Source organism: Sphaerodactylus townsendi, linkage group LG03 (assembly GCF_021028975.2).
Source record: "Sphaerodactylus townsendi isolate TG3544 linkage group LG03, MPM_Stown_v2.3, whole genome shotgun sequence".
Lineage (NCBI taxonomy): Eukaryota > Metazoa > Chordata > Lepidosauria > Squamata > Sphaerodactylidae > Sphaerodactylus > Sphaerodactylus townsendi.
Genome location: NC_059427.1, coordinates 132,719,004 through 132,743,479, shown reverse-complemented (window position 1 = coordinate 132,743,479; position 24,476 = coordinate 132,719,004). Strand labels below are relative to the sequence as shown.

Sequence of the window (24,476 nt, the reverse complement as noted above, 5' to 3'; positions counted from 1 at the left end):
AATAAATGTGAGGAAGAGTAGTAGACACAGTCCCCTCTTCCCCCACTCATCCTTCTCCCACTGACCTGGGCTACTGCCAAGAAGTTTCATTTTGACAAAAAAGCCTTCATTCAAGTTATATTTGGGGAGGGGGGGATTGACTCTGACATCTTGCTGTAATTGTGTCATATCCCCCACAGTAACTTAACTGACTTCATCCTTTGCCTGAACAAATCCATTAACCCATTTGAAGATCATGACAGATCTAGCAGAGAGACATGTTAATTGTGTTTTGCCAGTGTACAAGTTCAAGTTTTCCTAGGTAATAGAACTCATAAGTGGATGGTTACAGAACCTTCTCGTGTCAGAGAATGCTTGTGGATTTCTCCATTCCTTTTTCATCTCTCATCGAGCAGTCTTACTTCATTGACATTGTATTCTTGCTCATCTTTGCTCTCCTCTCAGTAACTTGTTGAAGCTAAAATTTTTAACTGCCTGCACTTCTCACATTGCCCAAGTCCTTGACACAACGTTGCAGGTAGCCCCAGAAAGCCTTAGATTTTTTTTTAAACAGTGGCTAAATCCTGTAAATTATGACTGATTATATAAAAGTTTGAACCTTTAATCTGTATGCCAAATTCTCACTTTATTCATTACCCCTATGTAAAAAGCAGATGGGCAGCCCCATCCAAACCTGGAGGCAGTGGGACGCAGTGCTGGTGGGGTGCTGTCCCACCTCTTCCTGTAGAGCTTTCTGGCAGCTCAGGGAGCTTGGGAAAGCCCCATAACTCCAGGATGGAGTCAACTAACGGCTTCGCCCCAGGAATGCCCTGGCCTACCCCCTCCCAATGCTGGCGTTTGAGCAGGATGCCAGCTCAAGCTTCCGGGTTTTGGAGTGGCGGGGCTGCAGGATGCTTGGCTGTTGGTGTATCTGCCCCTTCTGCTGGGGTAAGTGCCCCGGGGAGGGCAAATGCACTGGTGCAAGACGGCACTGCTCCCTAGAGCCATTTCAGCCGCCCTCCTTTGGATTGGGCTGTTAGTCGAAGGCTTAATTAAAATCTCAAATCTTGGAATGACATGTTTCCCCAAACAATCGGCTGATGAAACTGGCCAGCATTCAGATAACTATTTGCACATTCAGTTCATGTTTGTCGTGCAAGCACTAGATTTATTTATTTATTAAAATAAATAAATTATATTCCACCTAATCCCGACTGAAGTCAGGCTCAGGCCAGCTTAAAGAAATTTAAAACACAATTGTACAATAAAACATTCTAGTAAGTCAACTGCAGTACCAAAACCTACGCTTTACGTTTTAGTACTAGAATGTGTTTACAACAGATTCTTACTCTGAGAGAGCTATGCACAGCAAGGGAGAATTACATTTAGAATAGAGGATTACTCTGAGCATACAAGTTTTGTTTGTGGCCAAGGGAAGGTTGAAGCACCAAGGCAAAGTGATTTCTCTGAATAAACAGAAAGCAAAAGGATTTTTTTTCCAGTTGTAAATGCTTGTAGTTCTAAAAAAGCAAAATCCATATAACGTAGTTAGATTCGAGACCAACAAACGTTTCAGGGTGTAAGCTTTCAAGAGTCACAGCTCCCTTTGTCAGACATAGTAAAATAGAAGTATATGTGAATGTGAACTAATTCACAAGTTCAGAGCAGTCGACCCTCCAGGGCTGAATGGGGGCACAGGACTTTTATCTCACAGCAGATGCTAATTTTCTGACCCCAAGTATTTCCCCTCTGCTCTAATAAAGCTGAATACAATATACATTGTACATATGCATCCTTACTGATCATTCTTTACATCACCCTTCCCACCTTCTGACTAAGCTAAAAGGACTCAGATCATCACTTCTATTCTACTGTGACTGATGAAGTGTGCTTGGAGTCCCGAAAGCTTACACCCTGAAAATCTTGTTGGTCTCTAAGACCATGGCCACCCTCTAAAATGATAAAGGGCTGTAGGCAATGAACTCTGAAAATTAATATGGTATGCTTGATAAACTTGGAAACCTGCCTTTTTAGTTAGCAAGCAGGATCGTCATGCTACGACATTTAGCAGAATTTGAACCAACTGTAAACACCATTTGGATTTGTTTTCTTACATTAATTATGAGGGTTTGATTATCTCACAAAATGATAAATCATAGTTGCTGTCAGACTAAATGCATAATAGGGCAGAATCTTGTTCTGAAGCCCATTAAAGAAACTGAATATCTCAATTTCCGTTTTAAGAAGTGGGAATTGATTTATTCAGTAACATAATATGAAAGGTGCACAGTATGATCGTTTCATATTCCTGCATAAAACAAACAAAAGTATGCTTGTTAGGAAGTGTATATCGTAATATTTTGTTGTTCACATCAGCATTTGCCCAGGTATTCGGCAAGAACTGTTGATGACATGTTGATTTTTACCCTGTGAAAAGGCCCAAAAGCTGAGAGATTCAGATTTTAATTGAATGCTCGCCCTCCCAGAAATAATATGATTAAAAAGAATATTGCTAAAATAGCAAAGTAGATGCTCATTAAAAGTGAGAAATGTCTGCAGAAAAGTTGAGTGCCTTGGAATATATATTGTTGCATGTCTGGGGGCAACAGATTTAGGCTGTTTCTAGGCCAAGGCTGTTTAGGCCTAGGAATACATGTGCCTCTTTACCCTTCTACTTTTTGCCATTAAGTATTTTTTATAGACAAAGTATATCAAACTGGGTTGAAAGGCGGGGGGGGGGGGGGGGGGGGTTGTCCGCAACAGGAAACCCCCCAAATTGCTTGGATCGTGGCTGTTTTTTCATCTTCATCTGCAGGTATGATGAGCTGCTGCTTGAATTTTCCGATCCCGCCTCTTGTTGAACCTTTTCACGTAGCTACTCCCACTCCAAAGCAGGCCATCTCCAGGTCTTAGATGCCCCCTGAGATGCTCTTGCAGAGCTCTCGGTAATTGCCGTCTTCTGTGGTAGATGTGACCCATCACAATGTATCTGTTGCCTGCAAAACACAAGTACTTCTGAGTGAGTACATACACCATTGTAGTGTAGTGGTTAGAGTGTTGAACTAGAATATGGAAGACCAAGATTTGAATGCCTACTCTGCCGCGGAAGCTTCCTAAGGACTTCAGACCAGCTGTAAATAATCAGCCTCACCTACCAGGCATGGTTGGTGTGAGGACAACTTTGTAAGCCACATTGGGTCCCCAGCAAGGAGAGAAGCAGTATGTAAATGAAGTAAATAAGGAAACATATTGCAACAGTCAGTGACTGGGATAGAACATGTAATGTGGTATAGAGCCTTTGGCTCATGTATGTGACCTCCACTAAAGCAGAGTTTTGGACAAACAGTTTTGGATTGTTTTGACTCAGACACAAAGTATTGTCCATTTAGAAGAAGATCCCTATGATCTATGCCTTCAGCAGTCATCCTATTTCCTCTGTCTCCCTTGCTGACAACATGCCTCTTACAAACACTGTTATTAAGAAATGTCAGCTGCATAATAGTGAGACTGATAGAATTCAACCAGAAGAAAAATGTTCCCAATGTTACAGCTCTAAATATACATTTATACTAACTGTAATCCAAAGAAAGAGAGGTTGCAGCTGCATTGGAACTGGTGTAAGGGTGGCATTGGCTCCCATGCTACCAGTGCCGTGTGAACTGGTATAAACACCAGTGCAGGAGGACTTACCTCAGCGGCTGGCCACCGTGTCGCCCAAACCCAGAAGTTCAGCTTGCAGTAGTGGTCCTCCACTACAACAGCCTCCACCAGCATGAAGGGGAACGTTCCCGGGGCAGAGCTGACTTTTGGCCCAAGAATGCCAGCAACCAACTTACACCATCAAAAAGTGGCATAAGTTACTGTTTCCTATGGGATTTTTCTTTGCCCCCCTTTTCTCGTGCCTCCTGAAACCTCATGGGAGGCAGTGCGAGTGCACTGTTGTGGTGCTGTCCCTGGCCACTGCTCTACCATTCACACCCTTTGGCTTGGACTGTTTGTCATATTTATTCAATTAACTTTAAGAAAGCTGAGAAATAAATACTTTGAATTGAAGCTCATAAGGGGCTGCAGAAATGGGCGGGTTGACTCTAACCAGCTTTTCTGCTATTGAAAAAGGAAGACAACATCCTCTCTCCGCCCCACCCCTCCAAAAAGGGTATGCTGAGAATCATGGGACTGAAGTATGGAGAGCAAATTCGGATGAGATTCAGAGAGAAAGGTAGCAGGAACCAGCTCTTTGCACCCTCCCACTTTGCCCCGGGCTGTTCTTAAATATGCCCTGGTCAGGAGCAGAACTTCAAGGGGGCTGCAAGGGGGTGGGCAAGGGGTGGCAGGATAGTCCAATCCCATGAATTTTGCTCTGTTTTCTGTACTTTGGATACAAACCTTTATGGATCATTTTTAAACCTGTTTCAAGAACAAAAAAATCTACAATACCCAAATCTGAAATGTTTTAGGAGCATTGTGCCTGGTTCTTTCATATAAATTAAGTCGTAAGCACTCCCTTCGCTCCCCCCCCGCCGCCGCCCCCCCCCCCCGCAATAGGTAAAATGAACAAAGAGGATAAAAGGAGATCGTGTATTACCAAGTTTGAAGTCTGGACAGGGTTTGCTGCAATCGAAGGCATCCACAACTAGAATGTGAACTCGGAAGAAGAAGCCATCAGGGTTGATGAACAGGCGATTAATCTTATACAGTCCATTGGTGTTTACCAACATCACCACCAAGCGCATCCCTTTCTGTACCACGTTGACATCATGAACAATCCCATTCACCACTGTTTTGAAAAAGAAAGGGGGGAGAGAGATCTAGTAGGCTAGTGTTCCTTGCAATTATGTGAAGCCAGAAGAGTCCAGCAGCTACTGAATAAAAACATTCTCACTAAGGAGAGCCACTGTGGTGTAGTGATTAAGAACAAGTGGACTCTAATCTGAAGTATTGGGTTTGATTCCCCACTCCCCTCTATTCCTGCTGGGTGACCTTGGGCTTGTCACAGTGCTCTTGAAACTCGTTCAGCCCCACCTACCTCACCAGGTGTCTGTTATGGGGACAGGAAGGGTTTGTAAGCCCCTTTGAATCTATTTACAGGAGAGAAAGGGGGGTATAAATCCAAACTCTTCTTCTAAACTGTTAATATTTTGATCCAGTATCAAAATACACTAAAGTGAACTGTATTAAATAAGAAGATGCCCATACCTTGCACCTGAAACCTGACAAGTTTATTCCTTGCAATCTTTGCAAAATCTAGGGTTTATATTCCTGCAGATGTGATCCCCCAACCCCACCCATATCTGAACTCAACAGTGAGGCATGTCATAGCATTTATGCTGGATAAACAGGAAAGTAAATCTACTGTTGCAAAGGACACACACATGCCTTTCTCCCAACATGAGAGAAAGTTATCTCATATGGTTGAACTTTAAAGTGGAAGGATAGAGCTAGCCATTTTACTGCATCAATGCATATTTATTTAATCCTGATGTAGTATTAGTCAGATAACTTCTGATTTGAATACCCACTCTAAGTTATCTGAGAGTTTAATTAAGCAAAAAAGACAAAATTGCTTTAAGACTCTTATCACATTTTGAGAAACATTTGATATTAGATTATCATTATTCTGTATCTAAGATCTATTTGCTTTTATTAGATCAGTTCCTTAAATCTGACAATAATTTTCAGATAAACTGCTATAAAACTGTTGGAAATACCTTAGATGACCAAGAATGAGAAGACATATTTACACAAGGTACTAATTTTACTGTAAGTCTTCTGTATATGGAAAATCTATTGAAAATGGTATATGTGTCATCTTTCCCCTTTAAGATTAGCAAAAAAATTACACAATAAATGAAAACAGTAGTTGGTTTTTCAGTGTACCTGAATTAGATTTTTTTTCATTTGTGGTAGGAATGTACCGGTGCTTCATAATTTTGGCCACAAGTAGTGAAAATTCTATTAACTGGTTTAGAAAAACAAATGCCATGTGTGCCAGAATCCCTTTTATTAAACTATTTACCAAATTTTCCCATGGACCAAAGGATTGTGGTTCTTCATAGGATCACTGCTGCAAGATTGATTTTTGCTAGAAATTGCAATTAAAAAGTTGCTCCTAACTTACATGATTGGATAGATTAATAAAGAAATTTATATTTTAGTAAAGTTAACTTTTTTTCAAAAAAAATAATGGCACATAGTGGATAATTTATGGTCAACTACAATACAGAGAATGGAAAAGATTATCTCATAATTTAGACTCAGGTTTCCCTTAACTGGGCGAGTTCAGTGGGTGTTTTATAACCAATTGTTCTTATGGTGATTGTAAAAGTCAAATACGAATACAATGTTTGTATTTCTATTTGCATGAATAAATGATTGAGCAATCTAAAAAATTAAATAATTTTAAAAAATGGCACATCATACATATTGTACCTTGATCTAAATTGAATACAAAGAATGAGCTTTTAAAAGTTACAACATATGACTTGCACACATAGGGTGTTGCACAATAAAACTCCAAAGTCTGCTAGATATCAGAACTGATGAAGATGTTTTTGGGAACTCCTATCCCATAACACTACAGCAACTTGGAGGGGGAAGCTAGGTAAAGTTGCTCAGCATTTTCCAAGAACAGCCCCATCCACAGAAAGATAGAAAATACCGTGAAACTTTACTTATCTTTCATTACTGTACCTCCTTCTAGGGCACGTTGGCTCCTGGGTCTGCTCACAAGTCAAAACCAACTAAAATGGGTCATTTAAAATTCACAACTACACGGTGAAACATTAAGTGAGCCCTTCGGGGGTAGGGCGGTTTATCAAATCAATAATAATAATAATAATAATAATAATAATAATAATAATAATAATAAAATAGATAAATAAATAAATAAATAAATAAATAAATAAATAAATAAGTCCGGACTTCAGAAAAGGCGATACTTCTGTTCTGGGTGCCAAGGTAATAATTTCAGGTGGACCTTCTGAGAGTGGCTAATGCTGGTGCCCCAAGGCTGGAGGAGGAATTTTATGAGCCAGTACTAAAAGCGTTCAAAGTATATAAGCTATGCATGGCCAGGTTAAGTGGCGCTGGATGATCTTACCAAATTCACTGGAACAGTAGGCTTCCAACTCCTCTCTGTCCCTCCGGCAATCAGTCAGGCACACCTCTGCATTGTCAGCTTCTAGAATAAGAACCAAATGGGTGGACAAAGTGGCGTAGCTAGGGAAAACGGAGCCCGGTGAAAAATCTGCGTTTTGCTCCACCCCCCACCCCATGTTCGTTTGTGTTTTTTGTATTTTTAGTATTTTTCCAGTTTCTGGCCTGCAGTGGGTGCAGTTTTAGGCTAGCACCATCAAAATTTCAGGGTATCTTTAGGAGACTATCCTGATGATGCCAGCCAGGTTTGGTGAAGTTTGGTTCAGGGGGTCCAAAGGTATGGACTCTCAAAGGTGTAGTCCCCATCTCCTATTAGCTCCCATTGGAAACAATGGGGGATAGGGTGCCCCCTTTTGGAGTCCATAACTTTTGACCCCCTGAACCAAAACTCACCTCACTTGGGTGGTATAATCAGGAGAGTCCCCCAAAAACTCCCTGAAATTTTGATGCTGCTAGCCTAAAAACCGCGCCCCCTGCAGGCCAAAAATTGAAAAACACTAAAAAATACAAAAAACAAACTTGATACTTGAAAGAGAAAGCAACAAAAAAATTCAGAAGGAGACTGAGACTCATAAAGGCAGCCATGAAGGAGCTAGAAAAAATCCTTAAGGGTAAGGATGTGTCACTGGCAAACCAAATCAAGTTAATTCATGCCATAGTATTCCCTATTACAATACATGGGTGTGAGAGTTGGGAAATGAAGAAATCTAATGGAAAGATAGTTGATTTGTTTGAAATGCAGTGTTGGGGAAGAGTTTTACAAATACTGTGGACCACCAAAAAGAAAAATCAGTGAGTTCTAGATCAAATTAAACCTGAATTCTCCCTAGAAGCTAAAATGATTAAACTGAGGCTATTCTGTTTTGGTCACGTCATGAGAAGGCAGAAGTCACTGGAAAAGACAATAACACTAGGAAAAGTTGGAGGCAGCAAGAAAAGAGGAAGACTCACCATGACATGGATCAACTTGAGCAAGGAAGCCACAGCCTTCAGTTTGCAAGACCTAAGCAAGGGTGTTAGGATGCTTGGAGGACATTGATTCACAGGATTGCCATACATCAGAAGCAACAGGACTTAACATACACACCTAAATTATGTATTACATCTTCCTGTAGTTATTGAACCACAAGGAATTGTGTCATCTTATAAAATAGGGTGACTCTAAATGTGAATACATGGTTTTGGCTTTGGTTGGCCACGATCCCAGAATCTTTACAAAGTGTATAGCAGTGCTGGGGCCTTCCTCAACAGACTGCTGAAGTGCAGCACTCCCATGCTTCGATGACTGGTTCTTGGTGGCCCCATCTAACCTCATATGGGAAATGCAGTCTACCTTCATCCAGCAGCTGGAGCTCATGATTAAACCTGCAGACATCTCTCTCCCCATTCCAGTATATTGACTTTATGGGGGCAAGACAGGATTCCACCCTTCACCAGGTGTCCTGCCCAGCCTCCAGGACGACTGCCACTAGATCTTTGGATCACAGGTTGTTTTTAATCTCGTCTCTGACAAGTATGGTGGTCCACTTCCACTTATTCATGAGGGACTGGCCCTCATGTACATTTTCAATCCCAAAGGCTGTGATAAAGTCCATGGATTGGTGGATGTACCCAGTGACCTTGCTCCAAGTGAATCCGCCACTTTTTCCATGGGTGTGATCATGGATACCTCCCTAGCCAGGTGGGGGCCTCATGGTTAGGATGTTGATCCTCTAGGTTGTAATCGACTGTGGAGAGTTCAGTCTCAGAGCACTAGAATTGCTCTCATTTCTTTGTCAAGCATGTCTAGACACACTATCAGATGTTTAGATCCACTACACCAGCCCTACATAGAGTGCATTGCAGTAGTCTAATCTGGAGGTGACTGACTTGTGAATCTCAGTGGCAAGGTCAGGGTGGGACAGATAGGGGGCCAGCTGTGAGCTCAGTGTAGGTGATAAAACTCTGTCACCCTAGACATTTTTGTCCAGAGTAAGGAAAGAATCAAAACATTTTCCGAAGCTCAACTCTGTCAAGTGTAGGTAAAGCCAGCCACCCCTGTGCCCCAGACATGATTTACCAGTGTTCCAAAATTAAACCCTTTGGAATTAGACCCAGACCTTGTCCTCACTCAGTTCTTGGCTTCAATCTTTTCTTTGCCTTGCTGACCATTTAGTTCAATTTGGTTTGTAGCTTTGTCAGTGCTTGACAGGACATCATCCAAAATGAGTTATATCAGATCAAATAAACACCTTACCTCCTTCAGCAGCTTACTGAATCATTCTTGCAACTCATGTTCTCCAGCAAAATTAAATGTGCCCTCACCCCAGAAAAAAGGGAAAAGGAAGCCATAGAAGTGATCTCACAATCCAGGTATCATTTAGACTTCTATTCCTGTTATCTCATGGTATCCAAGAAGGATATTGAGCCTTTTCAATAACACGGAGGTTCCTTGGCAAGCCACAGGTGCCCTTTCCCCCCTATCACTGCTCAATCACTGCACAGGAAGTTCTTTGGTTTGCAATAGGAAAAGAACCATTCTAATACCAGGTTCCACCTTTCGACTTTAATACAACACTTTTTACGAAGTATTTGGCAGTAATCTTCATCTGTGTATTACAGTATGACTATTCATAAACAACTGGCTCTTACACAATAAGTTCTTTGTGGAGAACAGACGACAACCAATTTTCTCAAGTTTTCTTAGGCTGAATATCAACCACAAGAAGGCCCACAAGGCAACCTTGTGACATCTCCATTGCATTTGTTCCATCTTCAATAGAAGGCTATTTCCTATAGAATCTTGTAGAAGCAGGATGAGCATGCACTTATTTCTGGAGATGTTGGTTGTACGAAGGGATCTGGCAATTCTACTCCAGGGCAGGATGGTTCAAGTGGCAACCAACAACATGGCCAGATTGTTATACCTCAACTTCTTAGCAATTAAGCTTTGGAACTAGTATCTTCACAGCATTTTCCTACCATGTCCATTTTTATGCACGGTCCTTGAATTCTTGCTTTCTGTCACACATCTTCAGGATATAGGCCTACTTCCATGGCAACCTACATGAGACTGGTCAACACAAATTATACCTTTTTTTGCAGCATGGGAGGTCTGAATCCCTAGTACTTCATGGGCCACTACCCACTTACCTCACTAAACTGCAACGCCGCTGCGACCCCGCAATGAAAAGCCTCCGTGGCTTCTGACCACGGAGACATTTGTTCCCCACACGTTTGCAATTCTTGAAATAACGCGGGCAGCAAAGAGTGGGAGTTCCGTTGCAATGAGGGGAATGGGGGCGCTCTGACAATGGCCGTCGAACGTGTGCGTCATGGAGTTCACGAGAAAGTGGCGGACCCCAGCCGAGGGCGGAGTCTCCAGTGTGATTGGCTGGGAAGAGGATTGTTTATGATAGGTTCGCATCGCGGTGAGTCGCGAGCGATCATCAAAGAGGCTTAACAGCCCTCTATTAAGGCGATCGGCACATGCTGGCGTCAGCAATGACAAATCGTTGGCTATGCGGCTTTCTGTGGAGACACGTCATCAGCAGTGTGTTGGAAGTTGAAAAGCCAAGAAGCCAGCTTCTAAGCACGCGACGCTCTCTTGTGGCCTCTCCTCATTCCCGCCAAAGGCCGACATTTTCCATTTGCTGCGGCACGGGCTTTGAACAAGTTGGCAGAGGCGATGGAAGGCGTGACTTCGACTGGATGTCGACACGATGTCTCACGTCATCCTCACTACGCGCACTTTTAGGCGGGGGACAATTCCCCACTTAACAAGATGGCTCCCTGTTCCCTGATTGGCCCGTGGAGCTGCGCGTCACAGCCGAATCAGCGTAGCGCACAAGAAACAGCCGAGGTTCCGGCTACTAACCCGGGCGGCACCCGCGAGCTTTAAAAGTTGCTCTTTTAAAGCGGCAGACTAATTTGCCGCGCAGCCAGGAGGCGGGAGAGAGGTAAATCCCTGGCAGCCGCGCAGTGAGCGCCGGAGATGTGCGGAGCGTCCAGGACCCCCGTGGCTTTTAAAGAGGTGACCCCGCGGCTTATGGTGAGTGGATAGTGACCCCATGAGTGCATGAAAATGCAGAGTGGGGGACGACATGTATGCATTTTGTCTTCACCTATTTCTGAAAATGTTACACAAAATGTCCATATACCTCATTTTGATAGCCCTTGATACATCATCCTCTGAAGCCCAATCAGTTATCCGAGGGCAACAGCAAATTCTTTCTTTGCAACATCTGCACTGTATTGTTTCACAGCAGCCTCCCAAGCACTCGGGGAAGTCTCCCTAAGTCACAGGTGTCAAACTCGTGGCCCTCCAGATGTACATGAACTACAATTCCCATCAGCCCTTGCCAATCTAGCCAATGCTCATGTTGGGAGGGACTGATGGGAATTGTAGTTCATGAACATCTGGAGGGATGTGAGTTTGATGCCCCTGCCCTAAGTATAGGAACAATTAGATTCAAGTCCACTAGCACCATAGAAACCATCAAGAGTTTCAGGTTATATACTCTTGAAAGCTTGTACCCTGAAACGTTGGTCTATAAGGTGCTCATAAGGTGTTGGTCTATAAGGTGCTCATGAACTCGAATCTAACTTCTACTGCACCAACATAGCCACCCTTTGAAACTAATTACTAGAAATTACTAGAAATTATTACTAGAAATTATTACTTTAATAATGCTTATACAGCATTTATAATTAATTCAGCCTTAACATACTAGAGTTGCCACTGTTCAGTGTGAATTAATGCTACCATGATGCCACTTCCACTATTGCCTTTTGTGTTAACATTACAGCTAGAATTCAGCTAATTAAAGAGAATCATAATTGGAATTTAAATTATTCTAATTAAAAATGGCCCAGGCTAGCCTGATCTCATCAGATTTCAGAGGAGAAGCAAAATCGGTCTTGGTTTGTATGTGAATGGGAGACCATCAAGGAAGTCCAGAATTGCTACACAGATGCAGGCAAACCATATTTTGCTTGAAAACCCTACAGGGCTGCCACAAGTTGGCTGTGACTTGACAGCATATACAGTGATCTCAATCACCTTATGAACTGAACAACCTAATCCTTGTGCATGTTTACCTGGAGGAAAGCTACACTAAGTTCAGTGCCACCCACCCTCTGCACCACTGTGCATGAACTTGAATTAGCTTGGCATTTACATAGACATCACTAAGCACTACTGCCTTTTCCAAGTGAATCCCATTCTTGCACTTCCTTACCTTCCTTTAATACAGTGAAGTGATGCAGCAAGCTCGACGTCTGCCGGTTTGTCAGCCAGGAGGGCAGGGTCATGTTTCTCAGGGAATTGCTGAGTTTGTGGGAGGGATTTACCTTGCCAGGTCGATTGAGGTGATACAGACTGCCGATGTCTGACTGTGCATTTTTGAAAGCATAGGTTTCAGCCAGCAGTCTGCCTTTATGACGGGAATGAACAGGCTGGTAGAAAGAGGAAGAGATGCTGTTGGTGGCTTCCAATTGAAGCCTGTTTGTATGCATTCGGTTGGTTTGGCTGAAGGAAGCAGCAGGAAGTGTCTCCTCCTCGTGGCTCTCAGAAGGAATTCCCTTGATATGGTGAAGAGGTTGTTTCCTCAAAACTGTGTGGCTCTCTACTGCATTTTTAACCTTTTTCCCTTTGTCCAAGAACAGCAGATGTGGATCAACTGCTTTCACCCTCAGCAGGCCACCTGGAGGCTGTGGCTGGTCCTCAGCATGATCATCTCCCACAATGCTGTTGCCTTTTAATGGAGGCTTAATCTTTCTGGGAGTGGATCCCACTGGTCCATAAGTATCTTTACTGAATGACTGGATGGACTTTCCAGCATATGGAGGCCCTGTATTCAGATAAATGAGAGAGAGAGAAATTAAATGCTCCAACAGTGACCTTAGATTAGGGTAAGTAACCCCCAGGTCACACACCAGACCATTTTGCCAGCATAGTGTAGTGGTTAAGAGTGGTGAACTCTGATCTGCAGAACCAGGTTCAATTCCCTTCACATGAAGCCTGCTGGGTAACCTTGGGTCAGTCACTGTCCTCTCAAAATTTTCTCAGCCTCACCTACCTAATAAGTTGTCTATTTGGGGGAAGGGAAGGCAACTGTAAGCTGCTTTGAGACTCCTTAAGGTATAGACAACTGCAACGTTTACTTCCTGTTTTGTTTATTTAGTACATTCTTTATCCCTCTCTTCCTCCAATGAGTTTAGGGTGGTATATATTGTACAGTGCTCTCTCATTTTATCATCGTAACTCTGTGGAAGAAGTAAGACTGAGGAAAAAGTGACTTGCCCAAGGTCACCCAGCGGACTCCCCGGCCTAAAGTGAATTTGAATTCAAGTCTAGCAGATCATAATCCAACATTTTAACCACTACACTGCACTGTCTGTATTTATTATGAGTTGCAGCATACCCTAACCCAGTGGTGGGATCCAAAAATTTTAATAACAGGTTCCGATGGTGGTGGGATTCAAACAGTGGGGCCGCCGCACACATGCACCTCCAGTCCCTATTGGGCAGGGAGGTTGCTTTAGTAACCCCTTCTCAGAAAAAAATTAGTAACCACTTCTAGAGAAGTAGAGAGAACTGGTTGGATCCCACCTCTGCCCTAACCTAATGACATCTTTTTCTAAAGCAGAGATTTCTCAAGCTCCAGTAAAACTAGTGAGATTTTTTACAATATCTTCATAAAAAATGGAATCTATAAATTAGCCTAGTTCTGTTAATCAGGAATAACTGCAACATGACAAGTTTGCCCTTTCAGATTTACCATAGGATTGTGCGCTTGCCTACCCAGCTCTTTTCCTCTTCGGCCACTTTTTACTCTTAACTGTGCTATTTGTCAGGCTACTCTTCAAGACTGTCCAGATGTTTCAGATGGTACCGAACACAGATTTTGATATAAAAAGACTCAAACAGTTTAGGCTCAACATACTTTAGATTTTGCCAATTTCGCCATGTGTCTTCACGCGTCTCTTATGAAATCATTTAACAATATTAGCAGTATGCCAAGTATGAATGGCAAGGATTTTGTCAAGAGAGGTAATTCCACCACTGCTGCATGATTGTCCACCATTGAATTCTCTTCTCCTACAAATATCTTAAAAGCAAGCATAACAAAATTTGGACATGTCTTCTTAGGCATGCTTCTAAAAGATCAAAGCTACATGAGTGGGAGTTGAGGGAAGAGGATAGGTTGCCAACTCCAAGTTCGGAAATTCCTGGAGATTTGGGGGAGGGTGCCTGGGGAGTGCGAGGTTTGGACAGAAATGGGAGCTAAGCACAGTAATAATACCATGGAGTTCACCCTCTGAAGCAGCTGTTTTCTCCTGGTGCCCTGATCTCTGTAACCTGGAGATCAGTTGTAATTCCAGAAGATCTCCAGGATTCACCTAGAAGATGTTGGCAAGGGACTGTCTGACCCCATATGTCCCAATTCAGCCTCTGCGCTCAGCAGAGGCCAATTTGCTCGTGATCCCCGGCCCCTCCATGATGCAGCTGGCTTCCACTTGGGCCAGAGCTTTTGCGGCTCTGGTCCCTGCCTGGTGGAATGCTCTTCCTCCAGCAGTCCCGGCCCTGCGGGACCTTAAGGAGTTCTGCAGGGCCTGCAAGACCGAGCTGTTCCACCAGGCTTTTGGGGAGGCCAGCCACTCATACGCGCACCCCCTCGTTCTGGCATCGCAAGCCCTGCTGTCCCCGCTTAGGGGAGTTTTTTAAACTAAGTTGGACATGACCATTCCGGTGTTTGTCTTCTCTGTAATATAATAATGTGGTAATTGAGCACTGTATTTTAATGGGGAGGGGTATTAAGATGCATGGAATTTGTTTGTATATTTAATTGTATTTATATAGCTATGTTGTGAACCGCCCTGAGCCCTTCGGGGGAGGGCGGTATACAAGGTAAATAAATAAATAAATAAATAAATAAATAAATAAATAAATAAATAAATATTAATGTTAGAGTTTTGGTTAGAGATGCAATGTACCTCCTTCCCAGGAAGAACCTTGTGGTGATAGAAAGACCAGCCAAGCCCCAACCATTAACTAGAATAAATGCAAATGTAGCGAGCTTGTTTTTCCTACCCTTCCCCCTCCCAGAAAGAAACCTGCTTCAACTGCCACTATAAAAGAGAAGGAAAAGGAGATTTGGGACTCTGTCATCAGCCACAGAGTCAGTGTAGTATAGTCATTGAAGTGCTGAACTAGGATGAAGGTGGCTCCAATTCAGATCCCAGCTAGCTATCTGGGTGCTTGGCCCACCCTCCTCTCAATGTACACCACCCATGTGCAAAAAAGGAGAACAATACACCAATAAATAAATACATTGTAAGCAATAAATGGTAAGCAATAAATAAATACATTGTAACAGTACTTCCATCCAAGCCAGTGGTGGGATCCAAACATTTTAGTAACAGGTTCCTATGGTGGTGGGATTCAAACTGTGGCGTAGCGCCAATGGGACTGGGCGGGGCACGACGGGGGTGTGGCCGGGCATTCCGGGAGCAGGGCATTCCTGGGCGGGGCTGTGGCAAGGACACAGCCGCTGCACTGGTCCTTAAGCGGGAAACGAATGTATGCAGGCACAGGCTGCCACGCACGCTGGTGCACCTCCTGCTGGACTGCTTCTAGTTCAGCACGCTACTGCTGAGAGGAGGGGCGTAACTAAGGCAAAAATCACGTGGCAAAATCACCAATTAGTAACCCCCTCTCGGCACACACAAATAATTAGTAACCTACTCTCGCGAACCTGTGAGAACCTGCTGGATCCCACCTCTGATCCAAGCAATATGTCTGGTGAAGGAAGATCACTTGGCCTCATTGTACATGAATTCTGTCAACTGATTGCTTGTCTCGTCTCTTGTGTACCATTTTGGTTTGTAAGTCTGAACCTCTTTATTGATATGATCTGATTTGGGAGAGAATTGTCAGAGTAGAAAAAAGAGAAATATAATAATAGTAATTGTGATGATGATGAAGATGAAGATGATACAATCAGGCCATTAGCTCCTCCTGAGTCCTTCTTGAGCCCCAATATGGTTAGCAGAGTTGCCATTTTGTTAGACAAGGACTGACGAGGCCAAGTCAGATTCCAATCTTTGGTCAGTGAACAATTTGGGGGCTCTCACTCACAGTGCCATCCTAAGCAGAGCTACATCCTTCTAAATTAATTGAAGTCAATGGGTTTTTAAAGGAACATCTTTGCCTAAGACAGCACTGCTAGTCCTAAAGTCTAATGTAGCCCATGCACACGACAGCCTAAAGTTGCCAGCTCCTGGGTGGTAAATACCTGGAGATTTTGGGGGTGGAGCCTGAGGAGGTTATGTGATTCCATTGAGTCCATCTTCCAAAGCTGCCATTTCCTCCAGGGGAACCAATCTCTGTAGTCTGGAGATCAGTTGTAAATCTGGCGGAACTCCAGGCCGCCCTTGGAGGATGGTGCCTCTATGTGTAAGTGAGGCCATCACTGGAATGCTGAGCTGAGCTGCTGATGTTGCACTCCACTGCAACAGTTCTCACCCTGGGGGTGGGTCTCAGCTGCCCAGTGAAATAATCAGTTTTGGTTTTGTGCCAGTGCAGTGAAACTATGCCAGTGAAGTATTCCACCAGGATCAGGCCATTAGACAACAGCAAGAGGCTTTATTCTGCCAACTTCTAGAAGAACCATTATTAGTCACTGCCAGCTTCTACAAGAAGCATAAAGTATTAGGCAAGAGTGTCAGGCTAGACTTCAGGGGATGCTCTAGTATCTTCCTGTTGAACTATGACCCCTGGGGAGCACAATACAGAATAGTCCAGCTGTGGGCAAGCAGAAGCATTCCTCCCCTTATTTTTGTTATAAATTAAAAGCACAATTTATAAACAAATCCCTCTCTAAAAAAAGGAAAAAAAGAATGTCCAGGGAGCATCCGGAGAGCAAGGTTCTCATTGCATCCTGATCAGATTGTTTAAAAGTCCTTGACAAACACAGTTATTTGGTTTTCCCATCCACAGGAAGCCTTGTTGACAATGTCAGCTTCATTGCTTAAGGCTTGTCAGCAGCAGTGACAAGTAATTCTTTAGTCTGAGATTTAGAGCCCTGACTTACACCACTCAGTCCGAGAACTCCACAAAGATCTTTCAAGACTCTTGTACAAGATATAATAACCTTGTGTTATAGTTTGACTGTAATCTATTAAACTCAATAGGACCCTCCCAAGTAAGTATTCTTGCTCACTAATATCCTTACAATATTTTTATTTTGCTTTTTGAGCTCACACAGATCTTCCACAGATCCTAACGTTAGTTAAAATCATAATACAATGCTTAGGACCACACCTTTGTTTGGATTTGTAGGACACACATTTCAAAATCTCTCCTAGTTCTCAATTTCTTCTTCAGCTTGCAAACAATGTTTCAATTACAAGGTTTTTGCCAAGATAATTGTCCACCTTTATTTATTTGAAATATTTATACCCCAAGGTGGTGAACAAAGCAACAAATCTGCCAAAAAGATGAAACAACACCGCTTAAAACTATTTAGACATTTTATCCTCTACTAAATACTATCTGAAATAAAACCATTTTACACATCTTTGTAAATGTAGCAAGTGCTTTGTAAATGCATCCATATCTGGTCTAGTAAGCCATTCCACAGAACTGGACTGACTACAGAAAAGCCTGTCACCTAATTGTGGCCATGTAGACAGTCCTAAGAGAGAGTGTAAGTAGTCTGTGGGAGTATATCAGGACATGAATATATCAAGCTGGCTTGCATTCAAGCTACCTTACATGGATTAATTTTATTTATTTATGACCCAAGGTCACCTAGTCAATTTAATGGTTCAGTGGCTCTCTCTGGTTAAGTAACTCTCCTGTGTAGAAAAGCTTTAGATAAGTTTTTTTTAATTTACGTAATATTACAAGTGATATTTTTAACTCTCCCTTTATCCAAGGAGCTCAGGGTTGTGCACATAGTTTTTATCTTTTTTTTTTGAGCCTCATAGCTACCTTGTGAGGTTGGTTAGACTGAGAGGGTTATAGGCCTGAAATCATCCCGTGAATGTAATGGCTGTGGGGAATATAATCATAAGAACATCAGGCTCTCTAATTTGCAAGTAGTTAAGGTGGATAGGAAGAAAACCTATGAGAAAGAGCTGAACTTTACTAATGAAAGCTCAAACATTATACGAGGCTGACTTTGGTTCCAAGTTTCTTATTCACATTCCCTAACTCCTTATTTGTGAATCCAACCTTTAAAACTATGCCTATTTTATAGGCTCCACAAAATAGAACATATCATACCTCTCCAGTTCTTGTGCAAACTGTGGCAAAATGGGGTGCCCCCACGACAAATGCAGATTGAGAAACTGTGACAAGTTGTACCCAAAATAATCTTTGGACCACTTGAAAAATCACAAATTATCAAACCACAGAGATTGTAACGTACAAGAGGATGTTTACTAGAGCCCAGTCATAACACTGGTTCTGCCATACTCTGAACGTCCCTCAATCTAAGTTTTTTCACCAAATAATGGGAGTCTTAGACTGTGTTCCTTACGCAGCCTTGTGCTTGGAACTGGGGCAAAACACCTTAGAACTCAAAGCAGAGCCTTCAGATTCTGGCTCCGCCTTCACTATCTTCCATCTGAACACTCCCTTGTCTCCTTGATACTTCAGGACACGCAGGCTAACCCCTGGTTCTCTCTAATCAAGAGAAAGATCATATCCATTGGCTTGCCTCTCAAGTCACTCTATTTAATGTCCTGTTCAGAAGCATTCAATATGCTTAAAGACCGGCTTCTAGATCTGGAATTTTCAAATTTACATCTAGCAGCCAAATGAACCTGCTCCCCTACACAATTCTTAATTCCATTCGAGCAGAGCCGTATGGCTATTACCTTTATGTTCATATACTTGAACTACCCCGTGCGGTAAGGAGAGCTCTCTACCATTGCTTGGCCGATTCAATGTTATGCCCTCTGCCCTATTACCCAGGGGTAGGTTTAGTAACCCTTAGAAAGAATCTGCAAGGTTATGCATCTCTGCAAAATCCAATGTGGTTGAAACCCTGGCCCACCAACTTCTGCACTGCACCAGATTTGTTAAAATCAGATCCAAATATACCAATTTATATCATCTTTTCCAATCTGGGTTGCCAGATCTGATTAGGTTATCTTTATTGTTGAATAACTCTGATCCTGGTTTTTGTGAAGAGGTTGCCAATTTCATTATGGAGATAGCTGAGAGTATCAAATAGTATGTATCTGTTATGGTCCTTTTGGGTCTTTTTTGCTTTTATTACCGATGTATTCATTTTGCTTTCTGATTATGCCAATAAAGGCTAATGTATGTAACTCTGGTTCTAGTACCAAGAGCTTCTGTTTTGGTTGCATCCAAGTAGCTTGTATTTGGAAGAAAATTTGAACAAGAAACTTGAACAGCTTCATGCCCTCTGCATCCCAAAATAATCTTTGGATCACCTCATATCATACAGCTTCCCTTCCAGCCTGACTTCCATGCTGTGAGAATAAGGAATTAGGAAGTGTGAATAAGGAACTGAGAACTGGAAACCTTCAGCCTCCTAAAAATTAGGATGCTGAAATGCCAGTTGCATTTTTCCCATTTAAGCAGCTTGCCAACCCAGAGCAGACTAATACCACATTGTTTTATTACACTGGAGATGACCTTTACCTGGACAAGACTTTTGGTGAGTGGGTCAGTGTTTACCTTACTCCCTCATTCCAAACCTTCTCCTCCTCCCCCACTTTCTAGATTTAGATTGTCAATATATAATTTGAAAAGCAGTGCATATGCACATAAATCCTACATGGACTGTTTGCAGCTCCCATTGTTCACGGTAGCTGCTGGTTAAGTTCCAATTCCTAAGTCTCCTGATTGTTGACTTCATCATTGACTGGTCTCTTTCCCATGACAACAGCTGGTGAGAGCAAAGATTCCTTGCTACCGCCCATGAAGGCAGAACATTACCATGGAGGGAGGAAATCCCTGTGAAAAACAGAGAGTGAAGGGCCACCGCTGGCTTTTTCACCTAAACATGCTTACTGTTCCATTATTCCTCCTTTCTTGAAAAAAACCTTTTTTAAAAAAACGTTCATTTAGGTTAAGACTTTCAGTCTTAGGACATTCAAATTTTCCATCAGATAACAATCTACTCTTAAGTTACAGCTCATGAAAGTAGCCTCCAGACCATGTCTTCTCAAATCTGTACGTCCCTCACTGTGAAGAAAGGAGCAGCTGCTTATGAATTTACTGGACCGTGGTCTGGGTGTACACAGACTGTAAGGAAAAGGGGAAGACTAGGACTATATGGGATCACCACACAGTCTGAGGTATGGAGAAAAGGGAATGTAGTGCAAAATATCTCTTATTTATGCAGATATTTATATCCTCCCCCCCCCCCAATGGGAATCCAAATGACTTACAAGATCATTGCCCTTTCCCCCACTTTATCCTCACAACAATAACCCTGCAAAGTAGGTTTGATAAACGCTGACTGGCCCAAGGTCACCTAGCAAGTTTCCATGACAGAACAGGGATTCCAACCCAGGTTTCCCAGATCCTAGCCCAACTCTCTAATCTTGATGCCACCCTTTTCCCATTGCCCTGCTAGGAAGGCAGTCAGCCACATTTTTTGACTAATCAGGGTTTAGCAATCCCTTTTTTTGCAGGGAGCCACAATCAGGAAGTTTATGAAAGGATTCCCTAGTACAGTGGTGGCGAACCTATGGCACTCCAGATGTTAATGGACTACAATTCCCATCAGCCCCTGCCAAAGTGGGACCACTGTACTCTCCCACATCTAGCACTAATAGTCCAGCCTAAGATTAAAAACACACAACCAGGCAATTTGTGATGCAAAAGCTTCCATGAAAGAATGAAAGCTTGTTTTTAGAACAAGAAATTTTGTTTAAAAAATAACAGTGCAGCCCAATGGTGGCCAGTTGTCTCTTCCTTCTAAGGCAAAGTATTCTAGACTTCATCAACCTGACCTCTTCAGCTCTGCTCACTCCAAACTCACTCTAGTTCCAAATGGTTTTTCATTATGCTTAAGTCACTCTAGGGCAGGGGTGGCCAACCTATGGCACTCCAGATGTTCATGAACTGCAATTCCCACCAGGCTGATGGGAATTGTAGTCCATGAACAACTGGAGCGCCATAGGCTGGCCACCCCTGCCCTAGGGGGAAAAATGCCCCTTTAGCAACTGTGCCTGCACCTGCTGGAAAGGTGTTTAAAGGGGATAAATGGTGTCATTACTCAGGGAAGTAGGAAAAAGCTTCTGCATTTCAAAAATGACTGTTTTATTCAATTTATACATTTCTGATTTTACAAAGTGCATAGAAATATATCAGGCTTGGTGACAAGACTGAATCATATATTTTTCCAATTATTTGAGTTCTAATCTGGGGCTGTGACAGTACCTCCTCACAGGGCGGGTGTTGGGTGATAGTTCAGCTGTGGCTTTGGGATCCTATCCAAGCACTAACCAGAACCAAACAGATCTAGCTTCTTGTCATGTACCTTCAGACCTGATAAAGTTGGGCATCACTTCTGGCAAATAATACTGTCTACAGACATGATTCACCTTGTTCAATTTGTTCTAGCTATTCTTTCTGGGGTGAATGTAAGGTGATACAGACTGAAGTGGGGCCTCTGATTTTCTGCCTTGAGCTCCCAGGTGGAGACAGTCCTGACAGACAACTTAAGCTACTTACCTCACTGTTTCTGCCCAAGAAGAAAGAAATGGATCCTGTAACTAGCAATGTACAGTGACTCTACCGGGAACTGCGGGACCTCTCCTTGCTAAGAAAAACAGATTAAAACATACGAAACTGCCCTCAAGTATGTGAATTCTGCAGCATTTAGGAACATTTCCTGCAGCAGTCCCTAAACTCTGAACATTTTAAAATTAAAAGGCTAGATATAATTTTTAAAAAAGTAAACATAGCTTATAAGGCAAAGCTGTCCAGCTCAGCCATTCTCAAAATAGAATCATAGGTACAGAACATGAGAAATTAGGTGTGGAAAGAGAAACACTAGTGGATAGAAGACAATAGCTTAATGAAAGCTATTTGCAGTGCCATCCTCATCAAGAGTTGGCACCCTTCTAAGGGCACTGAAGTTAATGAACCTAGAAGGGTACAACTCTGCCTGCAATCAGAAACACACTTATTAGAGAATAGGATCCATCAGATTAAATGGTACATTACTGAGTAACTACACATAGGTGAAGAGCTTCTCATGGCTGAGAAGGAAATCTTCCAGATCCTAGTTCAATACTCTAACCACTATGCTACACTGGCCTTGTGCCAGCTTCATATGCTGCAATTTACATTTTGCTTTGTCCCTGCTGTATTTCCAACAGGTATGTGCTTTGAGCACACACCTGCGACAGCCTTCTTGCTGCAAGGGAAATAGAAGAGCCACATGCCATGCATATCAGAACGGAAAGCAAATTGGGGTGGGGGGGAGGAATGAAGAAATTAGATCGGCAAGAAAATCAGAGCAGCGTTAAGATGTTGTCAGTGTCTGCAAAGTGCCCCCTCCATACATGCAGTCTGACAGTCAGGCAGGCTGAAAGATTCTCTTTCAGACCCTTGGATAAGAGCAGCTCAATGCAAACGGTGAAAGGCAAAGTTTGCAAGAATGGGAACACCTTACCTGCCCCCAAGCTGAAGGAGGAGCCCATGGTGAAGTACAGGAGCCAGACAGCTCTAGATGCCATTGCGAAGGAAATTTGTTTCCACACTAAAACTAAGCCAGTCTCTCTCTCACACACACATTCTCTCCCTCTCTCACTCTTTCTCTCTCTCTCTCTCTTTGGCCCTTCCCCCTGTTCATGCTAATGAGAGGCATCCTTAGGGGAAACGGGAATCAGTCACTGGCCAAGCCACTGGAGCAAGACAGAGTTCCTCCAGTCCCCCGTTGCCTGGCTCTCCACTTCTGAAAAAGGGACATCACCTCCATTCAGCCTGGCAGCAAGGACCTGACAGTGGAAAAACTGCTTCTTAGCTTCCTGAAAGTAGGGCAGGTCCCATAGATTTCTGTGACTGTATGTGTGAGATTAATTTTTCTCCTCATGCACTAGTGACTATGTCAGGGAAGGCCACATGGTCTAGTCTGAACTTGCCAAATCTCAGAAGCTAAGCAGGACTGGTACTTGGAACGGAGACCACCAAGGAAGACTCTGCAGAAGAAGGCAATAGCAAACCACCTCTGCCTAATCACGAGTCTCTTGATGCGGTTGTGATTGGACAGCGCTTCACACACGCATAAAAGAGTAACTACAAACTAAATAGGGCTGAAGAGATCCCCACCACCACCAGAAAAGTACTGTGCTTATCAGGAAAGGTCATTAGTGATTAAAGTTTCATATTCATCAAATATGTCATGATTGCATCACTAATGACCCTTCCTGATGAGATGAATTAATGGAAGATATACTGGTATCTATCCTCAATAGTGCTAATAGTGATAGGTAAATGGAAGCTCCATGTGCAGGTGAGAGGGCTATAGAGTCTCTGTGAACTTCTCATAAGTATCTGGCTAACCACTGTCAGAACCAGAATGCCGTGTTAAGAAAAATAATAATGTGCAGGAATCCCAACTTCAACCATCACACTCAGCTGAAGCACCTTCCCTTGACCTCAGATAGAGAGGAGTAAAGGGTGGGTACCACCAGAGGCGTACCTAGGGAAAATGTAGCCCCATGCAAAATCTGAGTTCCCCTCCCGCCCTGGTATGGGCGGCTGCCCTCCCCCACCACGACCAAACAACTTTTTTTGCACTAGGTCTTGAAGTCAGTGTATGGACCCATGGGAATGGAGGAGAGGTGTGGGGGGGGGGGCGATTTTCCACCCCCCACATGACTAAAAGGCCACAGCCCAGGGACATTTGACCCCATATGTCCCCCTGGGTGGAATGCCCCTGGGTACCACCCTACTCCCACCTCCTTTCCCCTAGTTCTTCTCCCTTCCAAGCCAGAACAGGTCTGTCCACTTCCGCTTCCTCTCTCAAGCCATTTGAAGGCTCTAGCCTGGTTTGAAGCATGCCCAATAGCCTTCCTGTACTCAGAAGTCTTCTGGGGGCATGGCCAATCTGTGAAAGACCCGCAGCACCTCCTGAGCAATTTCTGCTTCATCATTCCCCTTCCACGCCCCCAGGTTTGAGCTTCCCAACAGCTGATTATCAGACAGCTGGCTGTCGTAGAGTCATCTGTCAATGGGTGCCTGATCCTTACAGGGCCAGCTGCCATTAACTATCTGGCCAATGTATAGCTCTTCATAAGGTGCATCAGTCACCCCATCACACCACCCAGTGAGGGGCTGAGAAGGAGAGGAGTATAGTGTTGTC

The 24,476-nt window shown here is 43.2% G+C and overlaps 1 protein-coding gene across 1 annotated transcript; it reads right to left on the bottom strand.

Moving 5' to 3' along the window:
- Positions 1–1,128: 1,128 nt before the first annotated feature.
- Positions 1,129–22,921, bottom strand: LG03H17orf58 (linkage group 03 C17orf58 homolog). Its single transcript, XM_048491830.1, has 5 exons — positions 22,785–22,921; positions 12,354–12,965; positions 7,079–7,159; positions 4,565–4,756; positions 1,129–2,975 (listed from the first exon to the last, which is right to left on the bottom strand). Exons 1-5 carry the CDS (start codon positions 22,846–22,848, stop codon positions 2,785–2,787), a joined length of 1,140 nt encoding a protein of 379 aa, XP_048347787.1. The 5' UTR covers positions 22,849–22,921; the 3' UTR covers positions 1,129–2,784.
- Positions 22,922–24,476: the final 1,555 nt, after the last annotated feature.

Excerpts from the sequence above, each read along its gene's own strand:
- LG03H17orf58 (XM_048491830.1), bottom strand. The coding sequence starts at position 22,848 with ATGGCATCTAGAGCTGTCTGGCTCCTGTACTTCACCATGGGCTCCTCC. Across the intron at positions 7,160-12,353 it reads CTTCACTGTATTAAAGGAAG|AAGCTGACAATGCAGAGGTG; the intron begins GTAAGGAAGTGC and ends TTCTTATTCTAG. Across the intron at positions 4,757-7,078 it reads CTACTGTTCCAGTGAATTTG|TGGTGAATGGGATTGTTCAT; the intron begins GTAAGATCATCC and ends TTTTCAAAACAG.